Raw genomic sequence first — 27,901 nt, 5'->3', positions numbered from 1 at the left:
CTTTCTTAATTGAAATGGCTGTTAAGGTCACAGGTGTGAGGAAGAGGAGGAAAGATGAAAACTAAAACTAGTCTACAGTTACTCTGTATTGTGCCAAGTGTTAAATCAAGAACAAGGAAGACTGGCATTGGGAAAAAAAAACACAAGGAAGCAGAAGGAGGCAAGACGAGAACAGATATAGAATTTATTTTCAATATCCATTGCAAAGAATAAGAGGTGACACAGCTTGAAACAGATAATATAGAATTTATTTTCAACCAGAAGTAGGAAAATACATAGGTAGGTGTAAAGGAAACAAGCAGAACCTGTAGTCAAACGGAAAAAAATAAAAGAACAAAACTAGTCCAAAGAGAAATCGAGAGGACGGCTAAGGGGTACAACAGAAAGCATTGTTTACCATTCAGTTTCTTTTTAAAACAGTATGTGTTGATTTGAAAACAGCTGCCTTGATTTCTCATCTGGGTTAATGGACATTCTACAACATTGTGCAAGTGTTTCGTCATTTTTTTTTTTTTTTTTTTGCTGGTATTTCATGAATGGTAAACAATAGTTGGTCCAGTGCATAAACACAGTGACACAGATCAATATATGTACTCAGCTGACTACAGATAGACAATCCTGATCATTGAACAACTACCACTAGATCGGCAGGGAGGAGGAGATGAGCAAATATACAAGATGGATCATAAAAGGGGAAAAAAAAAGCTTAGAGGTTTTCAGATAATGAAACGGTCTAGGAGATTGAAAATGGAGAGTTAAAAAGCAAAAAAAAGAAAAGAAAAAAGAAACAGTTTGAAAGATGACAGCTACATTTTCCAGATAAAATATTTAAAAACCCATTCTAAAAGGTGTCTGAATGTTTCTGGTATTATTGCCAAGTTTTCAGAAAAACGATGCATTTAAATTGAGTTGATGGGTTGAGAAACCGAACTCCAACCACAGTGACAAGTATGAGTATGGATGTTCGTGTGATTCAAGGAAAAGGACAAAAGTACCTTGCCTTCCTTACAGCCCTACATTTCATGAAGACTATGATATGGATTTAAGAAAAAATAATAAATGATGTGACTGGTTGGTGAAAGAACTCGCTCTACGACAGAGAACTGAACTACAAGCAGCTTTGGTGTGCACCATTACAAAGAGATGCAGCCTGGGGAAAAAAAAAAAAAAAAAAAAAAATTATCACTCTATGTCTAACAAGCCACCTATGAGACGCAACAGTGGAAAAGTACAAAGCCAATAACGTGATCACTCGCTGAAGCTTACAGAGTGACATAACTCAGCTCTGCTAATTGCCCAATTTTCAATCAGAAGCCATAGTTTGTGGTTTAACAAGAGGGTGACGAAGAGGAGGAGAAGGGAGGGGGGAAGTCAACAACTGAAAAGATTTCAAGAGTCAAATCAGTGACTATTGATAGTAGCTAGCTAGTGTAACAGATTTAAGCACTGTGATGCACAAGAACAGAGTGAGATGGACTAGTAGTACTCAAAAAATCATCACAGGACCAGTCTAGCGACCAGCGGCACAACATTAGCTTAGTCTTACAAACACGTTTTACACCAGTCAGAACAGTGTGCTCTAGTACTCAACTGCAGTCACTAGTAAGGCAGCTCTGCTGCCCTAACCTACAGGCACTAGCACTCTCCAGCTAGTGCCATGCAACATCCAAAATAAAGCTGAAAAGTAAAAAAAAAAAAAGTATGAACAAAAAATTGAATATCCCTGTGCTGAAAGTTGTAACTAATACCAATGATGCAGGTACTTTTCCTCCAACAAGCAGTCAATCCTTCATTCTACGAGGCATTATCAGGAACATTCAACTTCTCTAAATCAACCCATCAAAGACAATGTCTCATGATTTCTACAGAGGATTTGGTTTGTGATGGGGTAAGAGTAAATGGGGGAAAATATATTGAGTAAAAGTAAAAACAATGTAGCAAACATAACACCATCATAGAATTCATGATTTACACAACAACACAATTCAATATCTTTTTAGAAAGGAAACATGAGATACATCTTTTATTCACACTTTACAAAAAAGCTAGCCTTTAAATCTACTACAATACTAATGCCATTCAGGAAAAAAAAGCAAACTGGACACGTTGGTTTCCATTGAAAAACAAAACAAAAAGTTAAAAAACAAACATGTAGGGGGCAAACAAATGGGACGAGAAAACTTGATTTGAGGACTAAATTTATATTTCCTATTTACTTGCTTCCCTCTTTCTTTAAAAATGTCATTTCAACATATACATTAAAGTAATAAGATCTTTACTCACTAATGATGGGACAGGGAGTGAGGGGAGCTGCATCTGAATCTACTAAGTGCTCATCATCTGTTGTATCTGTGTAGAAGCATGGCTGTTGAAGTAATCGTCTCACCACTGACACATCTCTCCTGTCAGTCTGGGATGTAACACATTTGACTCATAGCAACGTGTCTGCCTGGCCTTCAGAGAGAAACAGCTGAGCTCGTTGCCCCTCATCCCTTGCTCATCCAAAAGCAGCCTTCCACCTTTTCCAATATAGAGGTAGGGGGTCCACAGATGGCACTATAGCTGCAGTGACGAGGGTAAGAGAACTATACAAAGTGGTTGAGCAAAGGGGTGTAAAAGACACAGCTTGAGTAATATAGTGGGTAGGTAAAGTCTGAGGTTGGGCGGTTGAGGGCGGGGGGGTTATTAGGGCGATGGACAGGCTTACGGAGATTTCAAATTCATAGCCAGGGAAGGAGCTATGGGCTATGTATTTTGGGAGTCTGGGCATGGAGCCGTGCTAAGGTACAGCGAGGGAGCAAAACAATCCGAGTGGATTTAGTGAAGACAAGACATCCTACTCATGTTGTTTAAGTCGAGGAGAAAGGGTCGGTGGAGAAAGCATACCTGATTACTAGAGAGCTCAATGAATAGGAAGGATATACACATCATCATAACATTGTCACAGCTCATAAAAAAGGAAATTAACATTAACAAAACCCAAAAAAGGACATAAAATCTTCACAAATGTCTCAACAGTATTTAAAAATAAAAGGAGAAAAGGTTGTTCAGGCGTTCGTCAAATGTAAATAGTGCAAGACAACGACAACTGCTACAGTGAGGCACGATGTTCTGTTGTACGTGTGGGATTTACACAGGTTGTATCAGCCACACGTTACCGGTGAAAGTAGGTGTGAGATATATAAATGAACAGATGTGGAGTCACTGGTGGGCGGTGACTCATTCTTGCATGTCCTTTTGTCTGAACTGATGGCAGCAGTGTGGATCAATGGCTTTGTTAATGGGCAAGAAGCAACGGGCAGAGTTTACTCAGTGTCTATTTACAATCGCAGCAATATGCCGGCAAATTAAATCAACGGCAGAGAAAGAGAGGGGGAGAAAAAAAATTAAAACAATACTGATACATTAATTACAGTTAATCTCTAGGGAGTGCAAAGTAGTGACAGCGAACGCCTTGAACAACCTCTTCTTACGTCTTTTGTACAAGCTGGTAATATCAATTCATCTTAACATTAACTGGATAAAAATTTAGCCATAGTTTACAATACAATCTTTTTTTCAAATCTGATCATAATTTACTCTTAGTACAAAAAACGCCAGAAAACAGGTCTTTTGTGGTTCATATACAATCATGTAAAGACTGAGTCTAGATTTCTATTCTGTACAAACACTTGTGAAAAAACCACTGCTTTTGTGTATGGAATTTATGGCTGGGGAAAGTCACTACTGGCCTCGGAGACAGTGCTACAGATCTGCCTTCAAATTACCTGTATGTGTGTCTGTGTTTATGTAAGTGTTTGTGTGTAAGCTTGCATGTTTGGAGTTGGATGGCAACTCCAGACAGTGAGAGGAATGCTGGTTTTACTCCTTTGTATCAGCCATTACTCGCTCTCTCTGCCTAAAAGCAATCAAGATAAAGATTTGTGATAGCCCCCCCCCAATGCTTTTTCCATCAGCCTAAATCCCCTTGCCCCAAAAAAGGTGATACATGGGCCTCATGAGCTCCTAAGCACAAGACTAGCCTAACAACTATACAAGCTGGGGTGAAACAGTCTGCTAACAGGATGGTAGCTGCTCTCAGTTTCTCACAACATCCTTCTTGACAAACTGACACTACATAGTGCCCATGTGTAATCAGGCAAACGCAGTTCTCGGACGTCTTCTTGAGGCATCTGTGGGTTTGGTAGCTAATGCACCAGGGCCGGGGTCAGAGGTGTAGACTATCTTGTAGCACCACGGGAGGCCGTGACCACACAAAAGGCCTCAGCACCACAGAATGACAGCAGGAAATCTCACCTCATACGAGCTGCGCTACATCCACCTCCTGGGACGCCAATCTACCAGCTAAAAGCTGCTCTAACCCAACCACATCTGAGTCAACAAATGTGTGTATTCTACAAAGACTGAGAATGTGCACTGGCTGCCCAGAGTACAGGGGAAAACAAGCACAAGCCAATAATGGAGGTCTGAGACTGACAAGTCTGCAGTCTTTGCTGGTTTTAGATTTATACAGGACATACAGACAAGCAGACCATCAGGTATGGAGCTTTTTGGGTGGATGTCATCCCCTCAGCCACTTCTACGTTTCCCTTTTCTCTAAAACCAAACAGTGCCCCATGTGACAAAGCTGAACAAGCTACCATCCCCTCTAGTTTGGATGACAGAAGCAAAGTGGGTGGGAGGGTGGGTGGATTTTGAGGAGGAAAAGGAGTTCGAAACACAAAATATGATGCACGAACAGGACTGAATCGAGCGGTTAAAAAAAGAACAAAAAAGAAAAATAGAGAAAGAAAAAAAGAAAAATATAGAATATCTATAACATTATACGAAATCCCTGTTGGCCAGACCTCACTGTACGAATATTTTACAGGTTGTGTTTTTTGTCTTCCTCCTCCGGCGTGGTGGAGGGAAGAGCTGGTAGTGGGAGGGAGGAAGGTTGAAAGGGAGAGGCTGTGGTTGCAGCTCCCCCTGGCTGTGTGGCAGGGACTCACTACCTGCGTGCAGGCAGGTGGAGCCCATTGACCTGGGGGGGCATGTTGGGCAGGAGCAGCTCCAGCTGGGCAAAGAGGGAGAAGTGGTCGGAGGGGATGTGGGGATGTGGGCAGCCGCTGACATTGTTCTCTACAAGCCAGTGGGGGTCCAGGGGGCCCAAGATACCCAGCACGTTCAGGTGAGGCTTGGAGTAGAAAATATAGTCAATGACACCCTGAGGAGAGAAGAAGAAGGGGGTCACCTCTCCAGGAACAAAGGAGAACATCCTTGATACACTGCCTGTAACAGTTATTAATCTCATCATTGACATTTTTTTTACGTTTGTGTATTTTAAGTCTATGCTGGTTTGTGTAATTTCAAACACACTTAAGGCGTTGTTCTGTGGATACACAACAAACATCATTTACTACAATCACAATTACAATTCTGTAATCCAGTAAAGATTACCTTGAAGTCGAAGGTGTAGTTGGTGTAAGGCATCAGGCCGTTCTCGTAGGCGCTCTTCAGCTTGAAGCCGTGAGTGATCCTGCCGTTGGACGTGCTGTTCTTGCCGTTGCAGTTGAATTTGGTCAGGCTGTCGCTATAACGAAGCTCCTTGAAGTCCTTGTGAGTGCAGTCCACTCCGCCAGTACTCAGGTACTCCACTACGCCTGAACAGAGGGGAAAGGAGAAGTCGTCTTCATCAGAATCAAGAAAAGTCAAGTGGCACTTCAAGGTCCTGACAGAACAAGCCCAGTCTGTTTCTACTGTTAGCACAGGCACCACTAAATACTACTGACGGTAGAAATCATGGGTACTGTAGGTTACTAGCGACTGCAACTAATTATAAGTAAAATTATCGATTAGTCTGCACATTACGGTTTCAATTAACTGACTCTTTTGTGTATAAACTGTGAAAATTTTGTGAAAGGTGTCCACCACAATTGTCCTGAGACCATGACCAATTCTTCAAATTGTTTGTTTTGTTTGACCAATACTCCAAAACATAATGTAGATAATGAAGACTAAAAGAAGTCTAAAACAATTCTGCAAATATTCACATTTGAGAAGTTGTATCCAGTGTGTTTTTGGCATGTTCAAGTTAATTAAAAAAAAATAAAATCGATCATGAAAATTGTTGAAGATTCATTTTCTGTCAAATACCTTATCTCTCACTCACACCAGCTTTGAGACCACTTTGCAAACAGGCTATACATACAACAAGATTTGTTAAAAGCAAGTAATCTGGGTCAGTTATTCAGGTTTTGGTGGTTTTTTTAATTACATTGACAGAGCAGCCATTCAAGACATAGACCTGCTCATCCAGGAGGAGATACTGGGAAACAAACCAGCAACCTTATAATTACCTGTTGCTGAAATGATAGTATTGTTGTAGTATCTTCAACACAATGCACAAACTAGCACAGCTCTATTTGTTTTGCTCATTTACCTGAGTCAGGCAAGGAGTTGAGGTCAGCGCACAGCACCAGTGGAATGGCATTGGTCTCACCAGAGACAGAGGACAACTTGAGACTGCGTGTGGCCTTGTCCACTATGTTCTTCACCTCTGAAAGGAACATCATGGTCTGGACCAGCTTGACATCAGAGTACTCTGGGTCCCAGTGCATGTGGGCATTGGCTACCAGGAGCAGCTGCTTCTCCATGCCGTGGAGTGACTTTCCAGCTGAAAGGAGCGGGGAGAAGAGATACAAAGGGGAATTAAAACAATGAAACACCCTGCCATAAGAACAGTTATCTGTAAAACCACCTACAATTACTTCCACTGTAACTTCTGCTTCATAGCGAGCTTCAATTTTGGATTAGCTTGAGAAGCTGATCTCAGAGAAAAAAAACACATGCAGTAAATCTAGTGAGGCATCCAAATATGAAATTTCAAAGATCCAAATAGAGTGTCTACTCACAGGAGACTTCCATCATCTCTTTGCGGACCTCAAGCAGTACAGCTACCCCGATGTTGTCCTTGGTCATCACCCTGTTCAGCATAGCCTCTGAGCCCTCGGAGTTAGCCATGGCCAGCTGGTTGAACTCCACCGTGTGCTTCTGCACTGCGCTGAACCTGGAGATAAACAGAGGGAGACAAGAACAGAGGATTCAACACAAATTCTGTGCGCAGAAGTGGGAATACACAGACAGTAAGCACATAATTTACAACGTGCTGCGAATAGATGGGATCCTGGATTCTAACTCTCACACTCCAGATATTAAAATATAGGACCTTGACTGAGTAAATTAAAACACATGAACTAAACGTTAAGGGGTTCAATCTTCAGGCACAAAATTATTGTGTCTCACAGTGGCTCGTATGATAATATTTTAATTATGTTATTTTTCCCCCAGATTACCCGACTTATGGTTTTGAAGCAAATAGTATTCCCTCAAAGTACAGAGATGGCTCCCCAGAATGGGTCACATTTGGTTAATTTGGTAAAAGTAAAAAGGGACATTGAGCAACATAATGTTACAGGGGTGATGTTACAAGTAATAGTGATGAATAATATAACTGCAGAAAATTGTGTATGGATTTAGAATTTCACTTACAAATTTCTTGTATTTTGTGCTTTTATGAGTCAGTGAAAATTTTGGCTGATAATATCCACTCAACCCAATGGTGAATTATCTGTTTCAGCAAAACACAGGGATCAGTATTGGATGAAGCTTCAGGCTTCTGTGGGTTTTCAATCATAAAACCAAAGATATGCCCTTGTTTTTGCCACAGGCTACTAATAGTCACATGACATCCAGCTGCATTGCTTTAATTTCACAACTGAAACGATTCTGCATCAGACTAATACTATGTTAGCCATGAGACATGGTAATCAAACTCTTTACAGGACAACAATATCAAATTCAACAACACTTCTTGACTCCTCATATAAAACAGATTCAATACTGTTTTTTTCAGGATTGATTAAGTGAAACTTATTTTCATTAAAGACAAAAGTCAAAACAAAAATGCTACCTTTTCCTTCTACTTCAAACAACAAGCTTCAGCTTCCATGCATAATGTCCCACCAATATTGTGGTCTGATGTGTTAGCTATGGCAGATTCGAACATGAGACCTCACGGCCACATTCATATTCAACAAGTATGACATTTTCAGAAGAGGTTTTGTAGTCATATCTGACTGCAATGGTATAAATATAGACAAACTAAGATTGCTGTCAATGTCAACCTTTAGCCTCCAGTTTAAAGCCTAGCTTATGTATTCAGCTATGAATGAGGACGCCTTGTGGTTTTATACTTTCTGAAACTGTTTTCAAGTGTGAAAACACAGTTAACATACAGGTTATGACAGCTTGACACAGATCTTTTCCAAGGTGAATATAATCAACGTTATCACTGTGTGAAGGCTACAAACCTTACAGGCCTTCTAATGTGCAGGGTAATCAAACTGGTTAGGTAGGTCAGTGGTGGTAGCTCCACCCAACTGATACACCCCCAACAACAAAAACAAGATACCATCAACATACAGCAAAATAAAAAGCAGCAGTGGTTACAGATTCCCAGTGTTACAGACTGGATCTGGAGTGAAAGGCTTACAGTGTGGTACAGAATTTCTTTGTTAGCATTATTGCATCTGTTTAATGGGGGAAGAGGGGGATTTCCCAAGTTTAGTTATCAGCTGTAATTGCACAACAATGACACAGTATTTATTACGCAGGCAACAACATTAGGTGCTAATGCTTTTGTGGATTTGACCATCTTAGAGCTACAAGCCAGTGATTCTGCCGTTTAGCCAAAATCTTAAAATGTATGTTTAACTGTAAAGAAGATTTAAAAAAATATATTTTAAGCCCTATTAAGGCCAGTCAACAAAAAAGACATATAGAACAATGCAACTATAAAACTGTAGGTACATACTTTTCCGTCCTGTAGAAAATTGCACATCCGTCTACGTGTTTACGGTCCGACTCTGACATAGTCCGAGCTCGTGACTTTGGACTGAAGAACCCATCATATCCCTGCTCCTTCAGCTCAGGCAAGAAGAAATTGTAGTACTGCTCTGTCTCAACTTCCTGTAATCAAGAAAAAACATGTCAGGATGAACAGCACGAAAGGAATAACAAATACCACCTTCCAAAAAGTGTAATTCTGCAATAAATATTTTTAGAACAAGACAGGAGAACAAGAGATAGTATGATTTGAGATAAACTTTCATTGAAGTGACATACAACGTACACAAGCTGAAGTAAGAAAAATGTCAGTAAAACTGCAGCAAAGAAGAGCAGATACAATAGCAGCCAACAAGGCAAATGTTTGGAAATAATTCTACACTGACAAACACAAACAAGCAGCTGTGTGCATTTCATCATTTCTTGACTTTTTTAAGAGCTAGACTTTAACTGTAAAATAAAATATCATTAAAGACATTAAACTTTTTGGAATATTTTAATAAAAATTAATGTAATTATTCAAGGTTTTGTAATGTCCTCTCAGGAAAAACATCCACACGTAAGAAAGTAATCAAATTATGCAGTTATAATAAATCACTTCCTCGTACAAATTGCAAACATTCTGACCTATTCCAGGAAAATGACGAAGTGAGTGTTCAGTGGTGACACATAGTGCTTCACAAAAGGAAGCCTTTATTGCAGGGTTATTGGATTGCATAACAATTTACAGATGTTGCTTTTATTGTTTCACCTTGGCCATCATATCAAGGTACCACTAGCCAACCCCAGTTTTTTTTTTTTAAATCTTGTTGGATCTACTTAGATATACAAGATAAATATTAAGTTCATTTATGTGAAAGCCGAACTCATGTTTTGGTGTCTCTCACCTGCAAACTGATGATGTCTGCGTTGCAGCCCAGGATCTCCTGCATGATGGATTTCTTCCTGTATTCCCAGTTTAGAGCCCAAGAGGGACAGTAACCATATAGCTGTCGTGTGGCGTACTTATCACACAGGACATTGTAGCACATCACAGAGAACAATGCTGAGGAGAGAAAGAAAAACAGGGCATCTCTTAGAAACAATAAAGAAGCTGATGATTTTTAGTTTCCTTACATATTTTTTCCCCCTTTTAAAAAAAATGGTGGAATATGAATTTGTTTTATTGGATGACCAAAATAAAATCTAGCTCTGTGCTGTATACTTTGTCTTGTCTACACATGGAAAACTTTCACTATAGGCAATGTTTTTGTAACAGCTGTGGCCTCCCCCCAACAGGGTCAAACTATACAAACCCACCCATGGGAAATACTTATATACTGAACATATGTGCATAAGATTTATTGCTGTCTTTTAGTTAGCTTTTTCTTCTTTTTTTCCCTTGTCTGTTCAGCTGATCATTTTCCCCAACAACAACAGATAAATGTGGCTGACAGTCAATTTTTATGGATTCAGTCTGGATCCATATTTATAGAACAGCTGTGTATTACAAAAAAGATTTCTATGAGTATGTGCATCTGTTAAAATTCATGCTTCATGTATGTTGTCCTTACCTGAGGGCCGTGATCGGTCTGGTTCCTGGAGTGAGATCCATGACCGGGCTGGGGGCTGTTCTGTTGGCACTGAGCAGAGGGGGGAAAAAATTGGTCCATGTTGGTGACAAGATGAACATCGATGTCACATAATGACTTCAAACCCCCCCATGTATATACACAGATGAACCTGTCTTTTCAGGAAATAAAAACAATTGACTACATACAATTCCTGTCCAGTCTCAAAACTGCTAGACAAATAGGGAACTCACTGCGCTTGATAGCCCCTGCCAGATTGTCTAACAAGTAGTTGAGCAGTCTCCGCGTGCCATCAGGTTCCTGGTAGAGGCTCATAATTTCTTGTGCAAGTGGGTTTCCTGATGAAGGAAAAGCAAACCAGGCTGAATCATCTCTAAGAGAATAATGGGATTTCAAGGCTAGAATGGCTACAAAAACCATTGATCAGCCACTCACCTTTCAACCCCAGTGTTTGTAACTGAAACAGTTTCCCCAATTCAAATGGCAGAACCCGCAACTGGTTGTTATTTAAAAGCAGTTCCCTGTGGAGGACATAGGGGAATTTGATCATTAGAAACCAGCCCTCCTGAGAAACAACCATCTTTGATGTATGTCAAAAACATTATTAACCACATTGTTGATATCAAGGATGTCTATGACATACTTGCCAACTTCAGACTGATTGTTACTGTTGACTTTTTACATTTTAAGTTTAAATATTCCAATAGATAGACTTGAAAATAATAGAAATACAGAAAAAATCCTAATGAATCTAAGATCAACTGAAAACTCACATTGCCAAAATAAGTAACACCAGTGTGGGTGCCAAGATCAAATTCAACATCAACCCAGTGGCAGCTGCTCTTTCACACTATGCCTGAATTAAGGTGTAAATGTGAAATCACTCACCTGAGAGACACCATGTTGCCGAGCTCTGCCGGCAGGCTCCTGATCTTATTGGATGAGAGATCCAGGTACACCAGGTTGTGTAATTTGGCAATGTCTGGCGGGATGCGTGACAGAGAGTTGTCACTGAGGTGCAGGGCAGTGAGGTGGGTGAGAGACCACAGGGCTGTGCTGAGACTCCTTACTCGGCCTATAGTAACAATGGGGAAAGGACACACAAACACAGAAGAAGGAAAAGGAGAATTAAGTCATAGTATCCAACTATTATCCCGTTTACACCAAAGGAAAAACCAAGGAATAACTTGATTCCTAAACACAAAAAGACAGACACAATCATTTTAAGTTCGAGATCATCAATGCTGCCCACCATGTTGCTTCTTAGGTATTAAACAATTAGACAGTGACCTATTTTAAGCCTGCAAAACCCTCTGTGGGACAAGAGCTGAAATGATTAGTCAAATAATCAATCCATCACTCCACAGAAAATTAAATGGTGAAAATGTTGATAATGAAAAATACATATCAATGTATACAAATCATTTTTGAAGGTAAATACCCAAGATTCACAGCTTGCAGCTTTTACTCTGCTTCAAAAGTGGGTATGTACTGACAGTTAAAATAAGCAAAACTGTCCAATATGGTCAATCTCTATTCCAGTGTCAGAAGATGTTGGTGAACAGTGCAAATTCAATACAACTTTACCTAAATAAGTAGGGACTCCCAGACAATACTCACCGCTGATTTCCAGCTCAGCCCAGTATGACTTCTTCCCGTTGGCTGCCTCCTCGCTGGACATAATTGTGTACATCCGCCTGGGATCCGGCGGGTCATATTTTTCCTTGGGCATTCCTATAACACTACAAAGATAATTTTGATTTTAAATGTCATTCATGAACACAGTAAACATTACCCTGATATGCCAATTATTGTACATCAATTTAGTAATTTTGTCTAGAAACTCAAGCTGGAATAACTTTACTGTAACTGAAGTTACAGGTGATCTCTGCAGCTCTTCAGACAGACACATTTGCGTTGAGAATGATAATATGCTACCACATGTACACGTGATGGCAATATGTTAAACGTAACCCTTTATAATCAAAAATAACACGTTTTTGCTCAAGAAATTATTAAAGTAATACGTTGCCATTTAGATCGCTGCATGCCACATAATTAACCAACATTTAAACGGCTCCCTACGGAGACTGTGATTTAATTGAAGTTACATAATATACAACATTAAAATAAGCAACGTAGTGCAATGTTTTCCATGCTAAACTTGGCAAACTGGGATGTTAACTGTGTGAAACTTTAATTTAATCAGCGAAAGACCCGAAAATAAAACAGTTTTTAAAATGTGTAAAAACAGCTAGCAGGGGCTAGCCGATTTTTTTTTTTCAGTTGCTAGCTGATTAGCCTAGCTGAACCTAAATAGGTAGCTATCAAAGTATACATAACAAACGCTAAATGGCTAACGCTAGCTCGCTTGCTAACTAGCAAGGTGGATACGGACAAGTAGAGTAAGTGAAACTGACCAATTAGCTGTCTTTAACGCCTTGTCCAGATAGGTCAGCGAAAGCGATTCAAAATGTTATTAAAAGATACTGTACAAATGTTGTTTACATAATAGCAAGGCACTGAAGGCGTTAAGACTAGGCCACGACACGGCGCATTAGTTAGCTGCTAGCTAGCTAGCCTTCAAAAGCAAGAATCACTATCGTTGAGATAAACAGAGTAAACGGGCTTTCAAAGCTACACAATGCTGGTTCTGCAAGCGACTGCGAGCTATTTAGCTTAGCTTGAGTTAGCTTTCTGGCTAAAACCTAACAGATACCAATTACTCGAAACTGACCGACTTCCTATTCAAATAAGCTCCTATTCAGAAAATAGCCACCGCGCTTTAAACATCCAAATAAGATAGCGGAGAAACGAGTGAAGATAATACAGGTCTTATAGGAAGGATTGGGTTTTTACCTGCAAGAGCATACCAAAACGCGAGGACGACTGCGTGTTCTCTTTTGTTTTCTAGCTACTTCTCACCCGTTTCCGCTGCTGTATCATGGCGACTGTAAGGATTTTTTTTTCTCTGCCGATAACAGCGCTTGATCCTATTGGTCAGTGTGTAGACGGTCCAACCAGCTGTTGAACCACGGTAAATAAAATCCTTGAGAGAGGACAGATGGACCAAGAGATAGATGGTTAGGACACCACAGTTCAATTAACTGTGGCTTATGTAGAAGTTATGCATAGTTAGCATAATGAGCAGTTTATCAATTGCCATAGTCTGTAAAAGTAGTGATGTAATGGTTTAAGCTATATGAACATCCGAGGAGAATTATGTTTAATGACAATGACTCTTTGTTGGCTACAATATATAAAAATAATATAATCAAGAAAAAACAATGTTAATATATGTTCACTTAAGATAACCAATCAAAAAAATGCCTTTATTTAAAATACAAAAATTGTGCAAGGGTACAAACTAGTACAAAAATATAAATATTAAATTAATTCAGTGCCTTATGTCTCCCGAGAAATAAAGCACAACAAAGAGCTTTTATTTCAACACTGACAGACATCTAGCAAGTGATCCTGTAGATAAGTGAGGGACTCTTCCACATGCAGAGGTAATGCTTGGCCGAGGTCAGCCTGGGATCTGGACAGGAAGGCTTCCACAGCTTCACGAATGGCGGGCTTGGATACCTTATCATCTGGCTTGTAGACCAGCGTGCCAACTCTGCCTCTTTGTTCAGTGATGGAGCTGCACAGATAGCCTGGGGATAACAGATGAAAAAGGTTCAGAGTTAACAAAGTTTAGTCAAGTACTTATCGTTGAAATGTCTGAATATTCAGGGACATGTTATATTGGTATCAAAAAGTTAATATAACCTATGCCTTGGAGGAATTCTCCTGCAGAATTAATATCTATTCAAATCAATGTATGAAAAATATACTTTTACTTTTATGACAATATAAAAATCTTAGTACAGGTAACCAAGAGTAAAAAAAAAAAAAACAATACATAAAAATAAAAGGACCAAGCACAGAAATGTAAAATTTATCTTTTAAGTCTATCTATCCATTTCTTATTTTGCATAAGTCTAGTTGTCAAAACGAAATTTAAAAAAATGCTTGAGTAAAATCAATTCACAAGATACCTGTGGTGAAATGAGTGCTGAGAGACAGGGAATGGTAAATAGAGGAAAGGGAAAGATATTTGACCAGGTGATCAGGATCAGTCTTCCCATATGGTATCACACCACATATTGTGCAGTCGCTGGAGTCTGAGGTTTCCCGCAGGCTCCAAGCTCTGTCTGCTTCCTGGCAGCAGGACACTGGCAAGCTTGTCCAAGATGGTAAAGATGTTGGTTTTGATAAAATATCCCAACTCACTATATTTTTTAAAACTTTGCTGGGTAACAAGGAGCCAGATCATGTTGTATATAACAATAATTTATTTTATCATTTTAAACCAGACCTCCACTATCACCACCCAGCATTTACAGGATTTACAAGAAACTGTTCTGCCTTTCTTTTGGTGTACGGGTATCTGTAGAAACGGGGAAGCACACGTCATCACAATTTACTAAAATCTCACCTTTCATTGCTTTGTTGTAGCTGAGCAGCAGCATCCAGAGAAGATGGACCAACTCTTCCCACTTCTGCCACCTTTCAGTACCATCCTGGATAATACAGTCATGGATCTGTTGCATTAAATTGTTGCCTGTTGTGGCTAACTTCTCATTTTTAGATTTCACAATAATAAATCATGGAATAATCATACAGGTGTCCTAAATTCCTAATTGGAAGATGTAAAAAAAAATAAGTTGTTACATTTTCTAAAACACTGCTGCCATATTTTCTCTGATAGATTTATCAGTACATAATAAGTCAGATATATAAATACCACTAAAGGTTTGCTGATTAAGTAAAAATGAAAACAATTTACAAAAAATCCATTACACTAAGTCTAATATTCACCGTAGGGTCTGGTGCCAGAGTGCAGTTCTTCATAAAATGAAGGAGCAGACTAAGCGACATGGGCAGAGATATTTTCAGTGGGCAAGCATAGTCCAGCAGATGTTCCAACAGCTTACATCTCAGCAGCTTGCTCTGCAGGCTCTCCAGCAACAACATCCTGAGAGTCAGAAAGATATTAGTCGATGGTAGCTCAAAAACACTGGGGAAGAGTGCCATTGGAATAACTATAAAATTTTTCAGCTCTTTGTGAACTGCAATTGAAAGAAAACATTGAGTTATTAAATGAATATGCATTTAAACAATGCAATTATTTTAATTATTGACAATGAAAATAAATCTCATTATCCTGTTTAAATAGCAAATACAATTGTGGAATTTTACATAAATTCCCTTTAATTTGAAACCCATTATGGAAATTGTCTTGAGAATCCACTTACTTATTAATTATTTGAAGAACAAATAATGAAATTGAATTAATTATTTACAAATGGTATCTTAAAACTTATTTTACAAATACTTTATATTGTATTATTTAAATGCAATATACAAATATTATATATACAAATTAAAAAAGAAATTATATTTGACATCAGAAAAAGGCTATAATCATTACAGAGGCACACCTTAGCTCCACAGGAAAAGATAAGCCTGTCAAGTGTATCAATTAAGTGTATAAAAGAAAATACTTCTCTCTCTTGTAATTCAACTTTCCCTTAACGGTGAATACAAAAACCTGATCAACTTGCTCTCTCATCTCTCCTCCTCACCTGTGTGCTCTCAAAGGCACATTGCTGATGAGCATATGGAAGAGCTCCTGGGACAACTTGACAGAGGTGAGAGCTGGAGAGCGATCCACCTCCAGAGCCAGAGACAACATCCTCTGGAAGATGGACACCATTCTGCAGGAGGGAAAGGGCACAAAACAGGGTTTGTCCACTTGAACGAAAAAAAGGACAGGCAAATAACAAATTAAATTGTATGAAATGCATATAAATCTGAGTGAGGCTTCATACAGTATGGCCTAAAAGTCTGACCACTAGTCAAGATACTTCCATTATGCATTTGTTTCAAACGTAATCCTTTTTTTTTTTTCATTTCAATGATTATATCAGCCTAACAATTTGAGTGAAAAGTTGAATCTTTGAATACCTGAATTTCACACAGTTCTGATACCATTTCTCCCACTATCACAATGCTAGTGAGTAAGAAATGATGTGCTGGAGACTTGTGGCATAGCCTTACAAATAACAGGTGAACACTGGCTGTAAGTTGAGTTACTTGAACAAGACTCTGATGTGTAGATCAAATCCACCTGAGTGTCACCTGAACACATGTCAATGTGGTCTCAGACTTTTGGACCCCACTGTACATGCATCACTTATTCACCTGATTTGTTCATCTCTCTCTCTGGCTGTTTCTCTGCTCTCTCCATGTTCTGTTGATTTCATAATGGCAGAAAAAAGCCACTTTATGATGTCCCTGGAAACAAACAAAACAAAAAAACCCCCCAAAAACATCCCCAGTATTACTTTCACAAGTGCGAAATATTAGTAAAAACGTGTTAATTAATTAGGCACATAGTATGATGTGATCACCCTGGCATAGGGTGACTGGTAATATTTTAATTGTATATGTTCTGCAGTGGCCTATATCATTGAGCGGGTTACAATTTTGGGGTGTCTGTTCAAGTTATCTACTTTCAGGATGTCTAATACTAGCAATCTGAAATAACCAGTCTCACAAACCTGGGGGGTATTACTGAAAGCGGGTTTAGTGAGAAAAATCAGAACTCAATTGATGATGGCTTTTTATTTTCCACGTGCATGTGCTTGACTCAGAGTGTGAACGTACGCAGAGTTGAGTTTTCTCAGGTCAGATCAGATAAGCTGATCTGATACCTCAGATCAGATAAGCTGATCTGAACCTGAAAACTCAGAGTTTCCATCTCAGGGTTCATCAACTTAGAGTTCAGGGTTAGGCTCAGGGTTTGTTAAACCTGCTTTCTGGAAACCCCCCGCGTTATCTATGAGCTGAGTTTAATTTACACAAAAAAGGTGGGGTTTTTGAAAAAACATTCAATAAAAGGGAAGGAGAAAATTATGCCATTGCAGTGGCAAAAAGCTAAGTAAAAGGTAGGTTATTGTACAAAGGGCAGTGTGTAGGAATAACAGATTACATGTTTTGGTGTGATCCCCAGAAGTAAACGTGCTCAGATATATTTCGAACATTTTGTCCACCCCATTTATATAAATGAAGGCAGACTAAAAATTAGGAACACTTCTAAGTATAACATAGTACAATTCAACAACTTCACAAAACAAACAGTTTTGAAAAAAAACTGAACACTATAGGCCTCATGAAGGCAGGATTTACTGTGTTGCAAAGCTGCATTAATTTTAGCCAAGTGTACCTAATGCATTGGCAACTGAGTGTATTCTTCCATGGTAATGTGCAATGCAACTGAAAAGCTTAGGTCAACTCCAAACTCACCTGACTCGAGGGAACTGCTGATCACATGACAGTGTGGCTTTAGCAATTGAGTGGTGGAGGGCAGAAGTCGACCGTTTGGCCTGAAAGTCGTCCTCCAATGTCTGCGCAACATACTCCAGGAGCATGCGCACAACCTCACATCGACGTCTCTTTGTACAGTCCTATGGCAGGAGGGCCACATACATTAGTTTACTGAAATCCCCCCAAAAAGATGTTCAGCTGTAAATATGTCTCCATATTATGGTAGACTCATATTGGCAAAAACAAATATCTAAATATTTTCACCAATGACAATATCAATACTGCAACACCATTTTGGGGATGCTTTTTGTTGCTCTCAAAAGATATTGACATGGGAGAAAAGTTAAAAGTGCAGTGCTGATATAAAAATCAAGTAGGCACATTTGCTATTCATTTTCCTAAAATAAAATAAGCTCAGAAAATTGAATCACTAGTCCAACTGTAACTCAGTTTCTGAGACCGGAACAGTTAACAACATTTAAGCTATTCAATATGGTTTATGCAACAATACCGATTTTCAATACCAATTTCTGCATTCTGATATATCACCCAGCTTTACTGTATATTCTCATATTTTGCTGCCTGGAGTAGCACCTGATTGGCCACGACTGAGGTCAGCAACTCCCAGTCCCATGGTGCTGTGGTTTTGTCAGCCGTGTGGTGTCTGCAATCACAAAGCAGCTTTAATCTCTGAATTCAAATATGTAATGAAGAGAGGGAAGATGGAAGAGAAGAAGCAGAATAAAGAGCAGATTATATATTTACATAAGAAAGGCTACAGATAATACATTACTGTTTCCCAATGCTTCCCTCACCTCTGTGTCCTCATCAGCAGATTAAAGGCCTGTACACACAAGTGATAGGGACACTGTGGGTCCAGCAGAATGTTCCGGAGTAGATGGGTAGTGATATCTCTGGGGGGATAGTAACCAGGCTGTAGTAGGTCAGACAAGAGCTGCAAAGTGCCTTCTGGGTAGTTCTCATCAATGGTACTGTAAACCAGACTCAGGCTCTGACGGCATAGCACCTCTGGAGCTCCAAAACCTTCATCTTCAACATCAATCTTGGAAAAAAAACATAAAAAAAGAAAAGAAAAACTGTATGTTCTGCCTAGAATATAATCATGTGAAATGACTCAATGAGAGCAATAGAACATTACAAAGATATAGAGATATAGAGATTACAAAGATATGGAGAATTGTCACTCACCAAGGCTTGACCTGGTCCAGACATTATTTTCCTGAGTGTAACTGGGCACACAAAATGTCTGTCTTCTCGACTGGCTGCCCTGAAGTCTATATCAAATCTGCTCTCTTCATTCACTTCTTCTATATCACTCCCCTCTTGCCAAAGGAAAGACAGTGGACTGTCAATTCCTGCATCCCCTCGATATGTCCCGGCCCCAGAACCTTCATCCACGTCCTCAGTTTTGGTCACTGACAAAGCAGATTCATTGGGGATGATACAGTGCAAGAAGTCAGGGCTGTTTGAGGCTCTTTCAGCCTTTGCCTCGTCCGATTGCCGTTCAGGCGCGTTTTCAGCTGGTGTAAGTTCAGAGGTGGGTGTTGGGTCGACTTGGCTCTTCAGATCATGAGATGCAGGACTTCTGTGAGGCAGAAGGTCAAGGTCAAAAAGCTCAGAAGGCTTCAGTCTGGCAGTGGCAGTTGGAGGGAATGAGCGATCAGAGAGGTCATGTAACTGTGTGCTTGTAATTTCATTACTGTTCTCCTGTTCCTGCCCGATAACCAATTCACTAGGAGGAGACTCGTCAAGTGAAGTTTTCATGAAAGGACCAGTTGATTCTGCAGTTGTTTTCAAATTACTAATGCATTCTGGTGCATCGTTGTTTATGCCCAGTGGTGTAAAGCACAGTGACATCTTTGTTGACTCTTTGGTTAAATACACAGAACAACTTGATGTTTTCAGTTCCTTTACATGCGTTTCAAGAAAAGGCAGTCGTCTCAGTTTTACAGCTGGTGTGTGATGGTGTGGATGTACTTCATAGTTCTGCTTTTGGTGTTGTGTTGTGTGAGAATTCAAACATCTCATCTTTTGATGTAAGCTACCACAGTCCTGCTGTGGAGCAAGAACATTTGAGTCTCTTGAAGACTTTTTCTGTAAATCTTCTTGATTTTTGTTTGAACTTTCTTGTTTAATTTGACAGTCACGTGGTGGCTTATTCTCTGTCTCCTGTTTTGTCCCATTTGCTACGTCGCCTTCAGTCAAGTCTACCACTGCCAGGGGAGTGGAATTTTGCCTTTTGCGCATTTTCAGCTCTGGAATAGTCCATCTTGGATCTGAGAGGTCAATATAATGCTAGAAAAGGGGGAGGGGGGGGATCAACAGAGAAATATGTCAATAAATACTTTGCTACTTTACATAATTACACAGATGAATAACAGAGCTTCTGATTCTCTTTATTCAAAAACAGAATCATGTGGGGAACTCAGTCCAAAACAGTATAAACACATTTCTTCTCACCTACACAAAAGAAATGTAACTGTTTTGTCCCTCAAAGACCATAAGTGAATAAAAAGCCAGTTTCAGCATTGTCTTTAAATGGCCCATGGCACACATACTCATGTATTAGCAACTGAGGTAAAAGTATATGAATTTGAAGTTTTATATCTTTGAGTGTACAAGTAGACAATGTTACACAAGAGAAGTTGAATCGAGGGCAGCTGGACTAGGTTCTAGATACATGAGGATGTTTCACCTCTTCAGTTCTGACTGATGGTGAGGGGACCCAGGTGTTTGACCTCTGTGGGGTCAAGGCCACTGACGTCACTCCGTTTGTCAGTGCTCCATTAGAGACACCTGAAGCCAAGTGTGAATGGTTGCTAAATCTTCTTGGAAGGGATGAAAGGATGGCATCGTAGGTAAGGGATGAGGCATCACAGACCTCCTCCTCCATATCGGGGATATAAATGATATAATGATACAGGCTACAATGATAATCAGAGACAGAAGAATTTATCCATATTAACCTTAACTTACCTTCTCCCTGCTGGCAATTAATTGTTGCGTTATTTTGATATACAACAAACCATGATAATCAATGGATACGTTATTGAAAACAGTTAACACATTGATTTTGCATGTTAGCAGCTCAGGTGCGTGTAGCTGGCGTTCAGACCACAAATTAACGCGAAGGTTACACTCCTCCAGACTAAAATGCTTGTGGAAACAAATACAGTGCCAGAACAAATGTAAATATAATTAAAACTGAAACTGCACATGGTCAGCTCAATGACATACTCTGTAACATCTGATTAACGCTGAACTACTCTTGTTCGCTTAGCTTTCACCTAGTTCCTTCACCGGCACAAACTGAAGTTGCACAAAAACTCAGTATTTGAAGTTCACCTGAGGACGGCGCTAGTGAGCAGGCTGCGATACGAAAACTGTTTTTTTTTTTTTTTTTAAATAGTTTTTCCCAGTTTAATCCGACGACTGCGAGCTGCCGCAGGTGTATCTGGACGCCATTTTAAAAGTAATTAGCGCCAGTTTCTATGGTAACGGCAGAGAAGTTTGCTAGGTTACCTGTGGGATGTTGACGCTCACGGCGTCGACGTCAACCCGCACAGCCGAGAGGGGCAGCAGGTCAGCCTTGGTGGAGAAGGAGCCGACGATTTCCACATCGGAGTCGTCCGAGCTGAGGGTGATCACATCATCCATTTCTCCTCACTCACTCAGTCTCAGAGGAGGCAGGAACTTCAGCAGCTAATGTTATAGCCAACTAGCCACAGCTCACAAGAGCATCACCTGAAGCAGGCCCATGGTAGCTGCCGTAACCGTAAAGCGAGAAGACCTGTCGTTAATGTGTAATTCCTCTTCATGTTTTGTAGGAAACACAAGATAACCCCATGCAGACATGTAACCTCAGCACTTGTGGCATTTCCCCGTTAGGTGGTTAGCCGCATGCCCCTGCAGGCAGCTTGCCGGTAGTTTTTTGCGTGTGGCTGTATCTCCAGAGTTAACGGGACTGAGCCAGTTAACTGCCTTAAAACTCGGTTACATTAGAAAAATAAAATCCAATGACATGATGTCCACTTGGTTCAACTTTGAAGTGTGATGCTTCCTGGTTTTGTTGTCATTTTTCTTCTGTAGAATGGCGGATCATATCCAGCTCTACAGTTGCCAACATCTCCACCTACTGTACTGGAGTATGACCTCGCAGTCTGACATGCCTGGCCCTGACGAAGCCTGTCCTCTGGGAGAAGGGAGTATCCTGCACCAAGGGTCAGCATGTAGTTGAACCAGAAGCTTAATTACATTTTGCAGTGCATTCATATGTGCATAGTAATTCAAGAAGTAGTTCAATTTGGCTACCTTTTTTCCCCCTCACCAGTCTGTGTGTTGTTAACTACTAACAATGTTGGGCCATAAAAGGAAAGGAATGTTTTTTTATTTTACCATGGTTTCTCCTAACCTCTATGACGGCATGCCCGGGCAATGCTTTTGTCAGGCACTCCACTCTACACACTTTTTGTAGTGCATAAGCAAAAGCTAAGGGCATTGCTCAGTGCTCACACAGCGAAAACATCATCATGGATAAACCTCCCAAAGCCTTAGGAATAGCTTTGAATATTTTAATTAGATATAACTTTCTAATTCATTTCAGGTGTTGTTTGTGCTTTATCTTTGCTCCCTGTCACAATGAGAAACACTGCAGGGCTTGATGTAGAATCACTCTAAAGCTGTGCTGAGTCCTAGACAGTAGGAAAAGCAGCACAGTAAATGATAAAATGAATGATGACTGAATTCTGTCTAGCTGCTTCGGTTTCTCAGTGTTGTGTGTGTTGACTCACTGTCACATTGTCATTACAGGGACACTTGAATAGAACAGAGTCATCATTATTATTAATAGTAACATCTGTGCATATCCTACTATGACAATTTCAGACAAAGTCAGAAATTCTGACAAATTGATATGTTGGATCAAATTTATTTATGTAGTAAATATAGTATTTTTTAATCACAAAAAGCCTGTGGAGTGAGGAACAGTCATTGTGACTGAACATGAAAAACATTAAAGGATGTCCCTAAACCATTTCTCTTTTCAGAACATTTTGTTGTTTTTGTCCTGTTATTTAACAATAAAGTCACGATATCAATTAAACTCATAAGTGATGTGACAGGTACAAAAAAAAAATAATTGGAAAAATTGAAATAGTTTTACAGTAAGTATGGTTTCACTGTGTGTGTCACTGGAGTTATTGAATAAGTGACTGCCATGCAGAACAGCAGATTCATTAGACTACCTTGTGTCAACTCAACCAGTTTAAACTATACCAGATCCATAATACCTGCTACTGGCCTGTACATGTTAAAACTTAAACACTAAACCTCCCCGACAAAATTCAGTGAATTTTTGTCACAATATGTAGTCTCACGCCTCACCACTGGAGTGCACTCATGTCGTGCAAAAGATTAAGAAATTTGACAAATACGTCTATGTGCACACTGAATTGTAGCAATCACACATCTGTGTATTCTTCATAGTTATTTACCCAGAAACTGAACTAAGAGCAGAGGTTTTTATCTGGCCTTATTTGCCTCTTAATGTTACTTACGCTTAACTGTGCACATGCAAAGAGGTTGTTGTATTTTATATCTTTTGCCAAGAGCAGTCTGTTGTATCTCGGTGGTGATATAAAGAGAGAGATACATCATTCAAACAGACCCTGCAGCACGAATGCTAACTTTGTCACCTTATAACTTCTCTGATCCCTGGGAAAGCATTTTTGATGCTCTGTGAGTCCAGTGGACACAAAACACATACAAACACAGTGTCATACAAACCCTTGTGCTGTAGTGATATAAACCCACAGTGTCAGGGCTGAGGCTGCAGGAAAAAGATGTAATGCATTTCTGTATTTGTAAGTCATTCACATACATCACACACACACACACACACACATCATATCCTGTTATAAGCCCAGACGAAACAGTTACATGCCATCAGTAAGAGCTGCTTCCTTTTGATGGAGAGCGCTGACACATATTCACACAGTGGTGTGTTGAGATGATAAGGACTCCGTAATTGTGATAAGCACATTGTTTATGCTGTAGAAAAAGTGCACAATTTACTGCTGTTAGCTTACAGCCTTGTTTATAATGTCACATCATTTGTGAAGCAAAGTATCTGTGAAAAAATTGTACTTGTACTTTTTTTTTTTTTAAAGAAATGTACATTTTTAAACTGAATTCTCTATGTAACTGGATAGTCTTAGATGGCTCCAACCATTACACCCTATGAGGAGTACCAGGCTGAGTCATCATAGTCAGACATTCACAACCTAGTCCTGCCACTTATTAAGCAATTATTAAACCTTAATAGGATGGTTATGGACTGTGTGTGTATATAGGCTATGTGCGGTTAAGTCTGTGCACACCAGTGTCTTTGCAGTCTGTTTTTTGGAAATCATTCTTCCCTTTAATACTCAGATTGTCATGATGCCATGAATTCTGGAGCACACATTTTGCTTCAATTTGAAAACAAACTATGCAAAAATTTTTGATAGAAATAGCAAGTTATTATATGGGTAATAATGTCCGACACACAACAGTGGATGATGCCAAATCATTATTGTCAGCCTGTCCATGTTATTGTATTCAGTGTATCAGTCTTGAGAACACAAATATTACCACAATGTGAAACCTAATTCAGCTGCAAAAGGTGGTCCAAGTTCAATTAGACAGAGAGGGAGAGCTATGGAGATGTTTTAAATCCCAGGTGGGCCTCCAAACATTCTGCTGCCCATACATGGACACACATTAAGGATGAAATACTTTATCAGCAACAGAGCATGCGGTTTCCTGTCTCAAAAAATGAACAAAAGCATGTCTGTACTCATTAGTAGTTACTTGCACTGGGAACGAGTAATGTCTAATATAAGGCCAGCTGGCTTCAGAGAAAAATGTTTGAGGAGCTCTGTGAATATTGGACTGAAAATAGACTCTCTAAACTCTGCAAGTCTTTGTTTTAAAGACAGGCTGTGAATCAAAATGCATGATCTGGAATTCATTTGATCAACTTGATATTATAATAACTGGCTACTGTTTGTTCATTGCCACAGTCCATATTCATTATAAATGTACAGCTACCTATTCTGAAGCAACTTGATGGTAAGTAAAAAATAGAAGAAATAGTCCAGCTCATAACCACCTGTTAAATTGTGAACTGTTGTTTTCTCACTTTTGGTTTTTATGAATCAAACAAAGGTGATATATTGTGGTAATTCGTCACTTTTAGGGGTGCTGAGAGATGCCTTTTGTTGTCTTTGTGCTAAGCTAGGCTAAGCATCTGCTGGCTGTAACAGTAGGCTAAATCCTCTTTTAAACAGACACCCACAATATGTGCCGTTTAGAAGACCTCTCTTTATGCCACCTTTGCTTATTTACAATAAACCAAACAAAGCTGATATAATGCCGCCCCAGTGTATGATTTTAGCATGTGTCATTCTGGAATCAGAAGCATAACGTGTAACACAACAGATCTGCGTCATGTCCCGCCACGCTGCCCCTCCATATAAATCCAAGTTCTTTGATCTGTGCTGCTGACATGAAGGTAACAATAATGACCCTCCCCCATTCCATGTTTGTGCCTTTTATACAGAGCGGTGAGGCAGAATAAAAGCGCAACAGGATGTGTAAAAGTAGCTTATATGGATCTTTTCATCTAACTTTCAGAAAAATTGCAAAGGTAGTGTACTTTTCTCTTTTTTTAAAGAGAGAAATTCTCACGGTGTCACTTGACTTCTCAGCTTTTGATGTACTTTATTATCTCTCACTGAGGCAAGAGTGTCTGAGTATGGTTATGTCCAGTAATTCAGGCCCCGCCAAAGAGTAATGAGATAAGTCTCTGTCTTCATCAGCTGCACGTGAAGAAACCAATCAATATTTTGTTATTTTCCATTGCTTTGGGCTATATGAGAAGCTATCCTCAACGGATAGCAAGGCTAACAAAGACATTTACCTTAGGCAGGCAGCAATGCATGCTGGGAGGAATTATTATCTATCATGAGTGTTGCAATAAAAACATCACACTGCAAAATTTATTTTCACGAGTTTTGATAAAAAGTCTTATCATGACGTTCCAGGCAGACAGAAACAGTGAATGAATGAGTTCATGGCTCAAGGCATTAAACTCACTCAGCACACAGAGGAGGAAGTATGCTTTATATTACAGAAGATTGTAAAAGAAAAAAAAAAGACAATTGGTGAGTGAAAGTTTTCCTGGAACACAGGGTTCAACAAATATTGTTCAACAACATGCCTGAACAGAAAAGGTAGACAGTAGATTGTTCAAGACAAAGCCATCTGTGTTAGTGACAACTACCTTCATCCCTACCTGTCCCAGCCACACAGTCCACACTCTCTGTGACAGAGCGGTTAGTCAACACTTTCTGCTGCAGTAAGAGGTCACATCTGCCCTCTTATAGCAGAGAATAAATAATATTTTTAAACAAAGAACTGGTGAACAAATATCCTCCGGGAGAAAATCCACAGTGTCCACAATAACGCTTGTTTTGAGAGTGCCGACAGCATTTATAATACTTGGGTACAGGCTGGTTGAAAAACCTAGTATTCGCATAATTCTCCAAAGAGCTATTAATAAATAGCGAATTTTGTGGTAACTGCACATTATTGGCACAAAATGAAAGTCTTAAAGGGATGAATAATGTTTGAAAGAGTCTCTCTGAGTGATGGTGTTCTGATATTTAGAATTAACAGACCAAGTGATTCCTTCACTAGATGGTTTTCTATGTCAGAATTCTCAGTTTATTATGTCATTATTACTTACAGGAAGAAGATATGTTCAGCAGTGGTGAAAGAAATACAGCATATTTCCCTCCATCCACACTCTTATTTAAGTACAGAATATCTGCAAAATATACCACATAAGAATCAAAAATAAAAGTACAGAAAAATGGTCTCTCAATGGTATTGCATTAATGTATAAGCAGCATTTTACAAGTGATTCGCAACCAAGGGGTCAGGCCCCACCAAGGGGTCATAAACAATGAATGGGCATGGAAGAAAAATAAAGTTATGCTACACAAATTTGAAATATTTCTTTTCAGATTTTCTGTAATATTTTTAATAATAATATTGCACCATTTTTATGAAGGAAATTATTTGGCGAAACTGCCATCAGCTCGAACATCTGAATCAGTGCCCCTGCTATTGGCTTGTGCCCCACTGGTTCAATCTTAAACAATGCACTGTATTTTACGAGCTTATCAAACTAAGCTTATTTAAAAAAAAAATATCTTCTTTATCTGAAAAGTAATTAGTGACCATATTTGTCAAATCATTTTAGTGGAGTGTAACACTTCCTTAAGTGTAGTGGAATAAAAATTTAAAGTATCCTAATATCGATCAACAATAGTCCTGGTTTCAAAGTTAACTTGTAGTCATGGCAACTCATGGTTAGGTCAGTTTCTAAGTTACAATCTGGTTAACTCAGACATATTGTTGCTATGGTTGCCTGAAGTTTAGTATAATGTATTTACTGTACTTTATTATGTACTTATTTATATCTGTGGGTGGAACTGGATCTTTGATTGGCATGTCCTGTTATACAATTTTAATGAACACCTTCCAGCCAATCAGGAATTATTGGCAAAACCAACTGTGACATGTAATTTTCTTGTTGTTGTTACTATAAACTGTGTATAAAAAGGTTTTAACTTGGACTAAATGTCATAATATCTCTTAAAAAATCTTTGTCAGCTACCACACAGTCCTTTTGTCCTCTACCAAGACTTTAGCTCTACAAATATAATTCCCTTCAACAAGCACAAAGCAATTAAAGATGGAAAATCCTTATTTAAATTGAATGCTGATGATCATGCTGCATAGCATGTTTGTTTTGCCAGGATCCAAGTGTGGACATTGATTCTGCTGAGAGAGAGTCCTATCACATGGAAATGTGACATGACTACAAGAGTGAGAGAGAGAAGATAGAGGGGTGAAGTGAAGCAGCAGCATACAGAACCAACAGGTCTCAGCTGTCACTACAGGAACATGAAAAAGACAGCAAGAGTAAGAGGCCTGAC

The 27,901-nt window shown here is 39.4% G+C and overlaps 2 protein-coding genes across 11 annotated transcripts; both read right to left on the bottom strand.

Annotated features, from left to right (window-relative positions):
• Window positions 1-226: 226 nt before the first annotated feature.
• On the bottom strand, window positions 227-13,614 carry LOC139605549 (CCR4-NOT transcription complex subunit 6). 2 transcript variants are annotated; one of them, XM_071457123.1, is made up of 12 exons: window positions 13,317-13,614; window positions 12,078-12,199; window positions 11,346-11,532; window positions 10,893-10,978; window positions 10,691-10,795; window positions 10,440-10,508; window positions 9,774-9,931; window positions 8,855-9,009; window positions 6,894-7,048; window positions 6,422-6,655; window positions 5,440-5,642; window positions 227-5,206 (listed from the first exon to the last, which is right to left on the bottom strand). In XM_071457123.1, the coding sequence occupies exons 2-12, from the start codon at window positions 12,187-12,189 to the stop codon at window positions 4,991-4,993; spliced, it is 1,680 nt and encodes a 559-aa protein (XP_071313224.1). In that variant the 5' UTR covers window positions 12,190-12,199; window positions 13,317-13,614; the 3' UTR covers window positions 227-4,990. The 2 variants fall into 2 exon arrangements, with proteins under 2 accessions (XP_071313224.1, XP_071313225.1); XM_071457124.1 differs by lacking the exon at window positions 13,317-13,614 and adding an exon at window positions 12,878-13,111.
• A 148-nt stretch (window positions 13,615-13,762) lies between these two features.
• simc1 (SUMO interacting motifs containing 1) lies at window positions 13,763-21,941 on the bottom strand. 9 transcript variants are annotated; one of them, XM_071457113.1, is made up of 11 exons: window positions 21,378-21,941; window positions 20,551-20,742; window positions 19,044-20,150; window positions 18,650-18,897; window positions 18,429-18,498; window positions 17,814-17,974; window positions 16,710-16,802; window positions 16,091-16,222; window positions 15,324-15,480; window positions 14,941-15,046; window positions 13,763-14,116 (listed from the first exon to the last, which is right to left on the bottom strand). In XM_071457113.1, the coding sequence occupies exons 1-11, from the start codon at window positions 21,510-21,512 to the stop codon at window positions 13,905-13,907; spliced, it is 2,613 nt and encodes an 870-aa protein (XP_071313214.1). In that variant the 5' UTR covers window positions 21,513-21,941; the 3' UTR covers window positions 13,763-13,904. The 9 variants fall into 9 exon arrangements, with proteins under 9 accessions (XP_071313214.1, XP_071313215.1, XP_071313217.1 ...); XM_071457114.1 differs by having other exon boundaries at window positions 14,941-15,025; window positions 21,378-21,940; XM_071457116.1 differs by having other exon boundaries at window positions 20,551-20,779; window positions 21,378-21,471.
• Window positions 21,942-27,901: the final 5,960 nt, after the last annotated feature.

This window comes from Trachinotus anak, unplaced genomic scaffold (assembly GCF_046630095.1).
Source record: "Trachinotus anak isolate AG129_WGS33_773 ecotype Australia unplaced genomic scaffold, CSIRO_AGI_Tana_v1 ptg000021l, whole genome shotgun sequence".
NCBI classification, from domain to species: domain Eukaryota; kingdom Metazoa; phylum Chordata; class Actinopteri; order Carangiformes; family Carangidae; genus Trachinotus; species Trachinotus anak.
The sequence above is the reverse complement of the archived record's forward strand: the minus strand, read 5'-3'. Positions and strand labels throughout refer to the sequence as shown.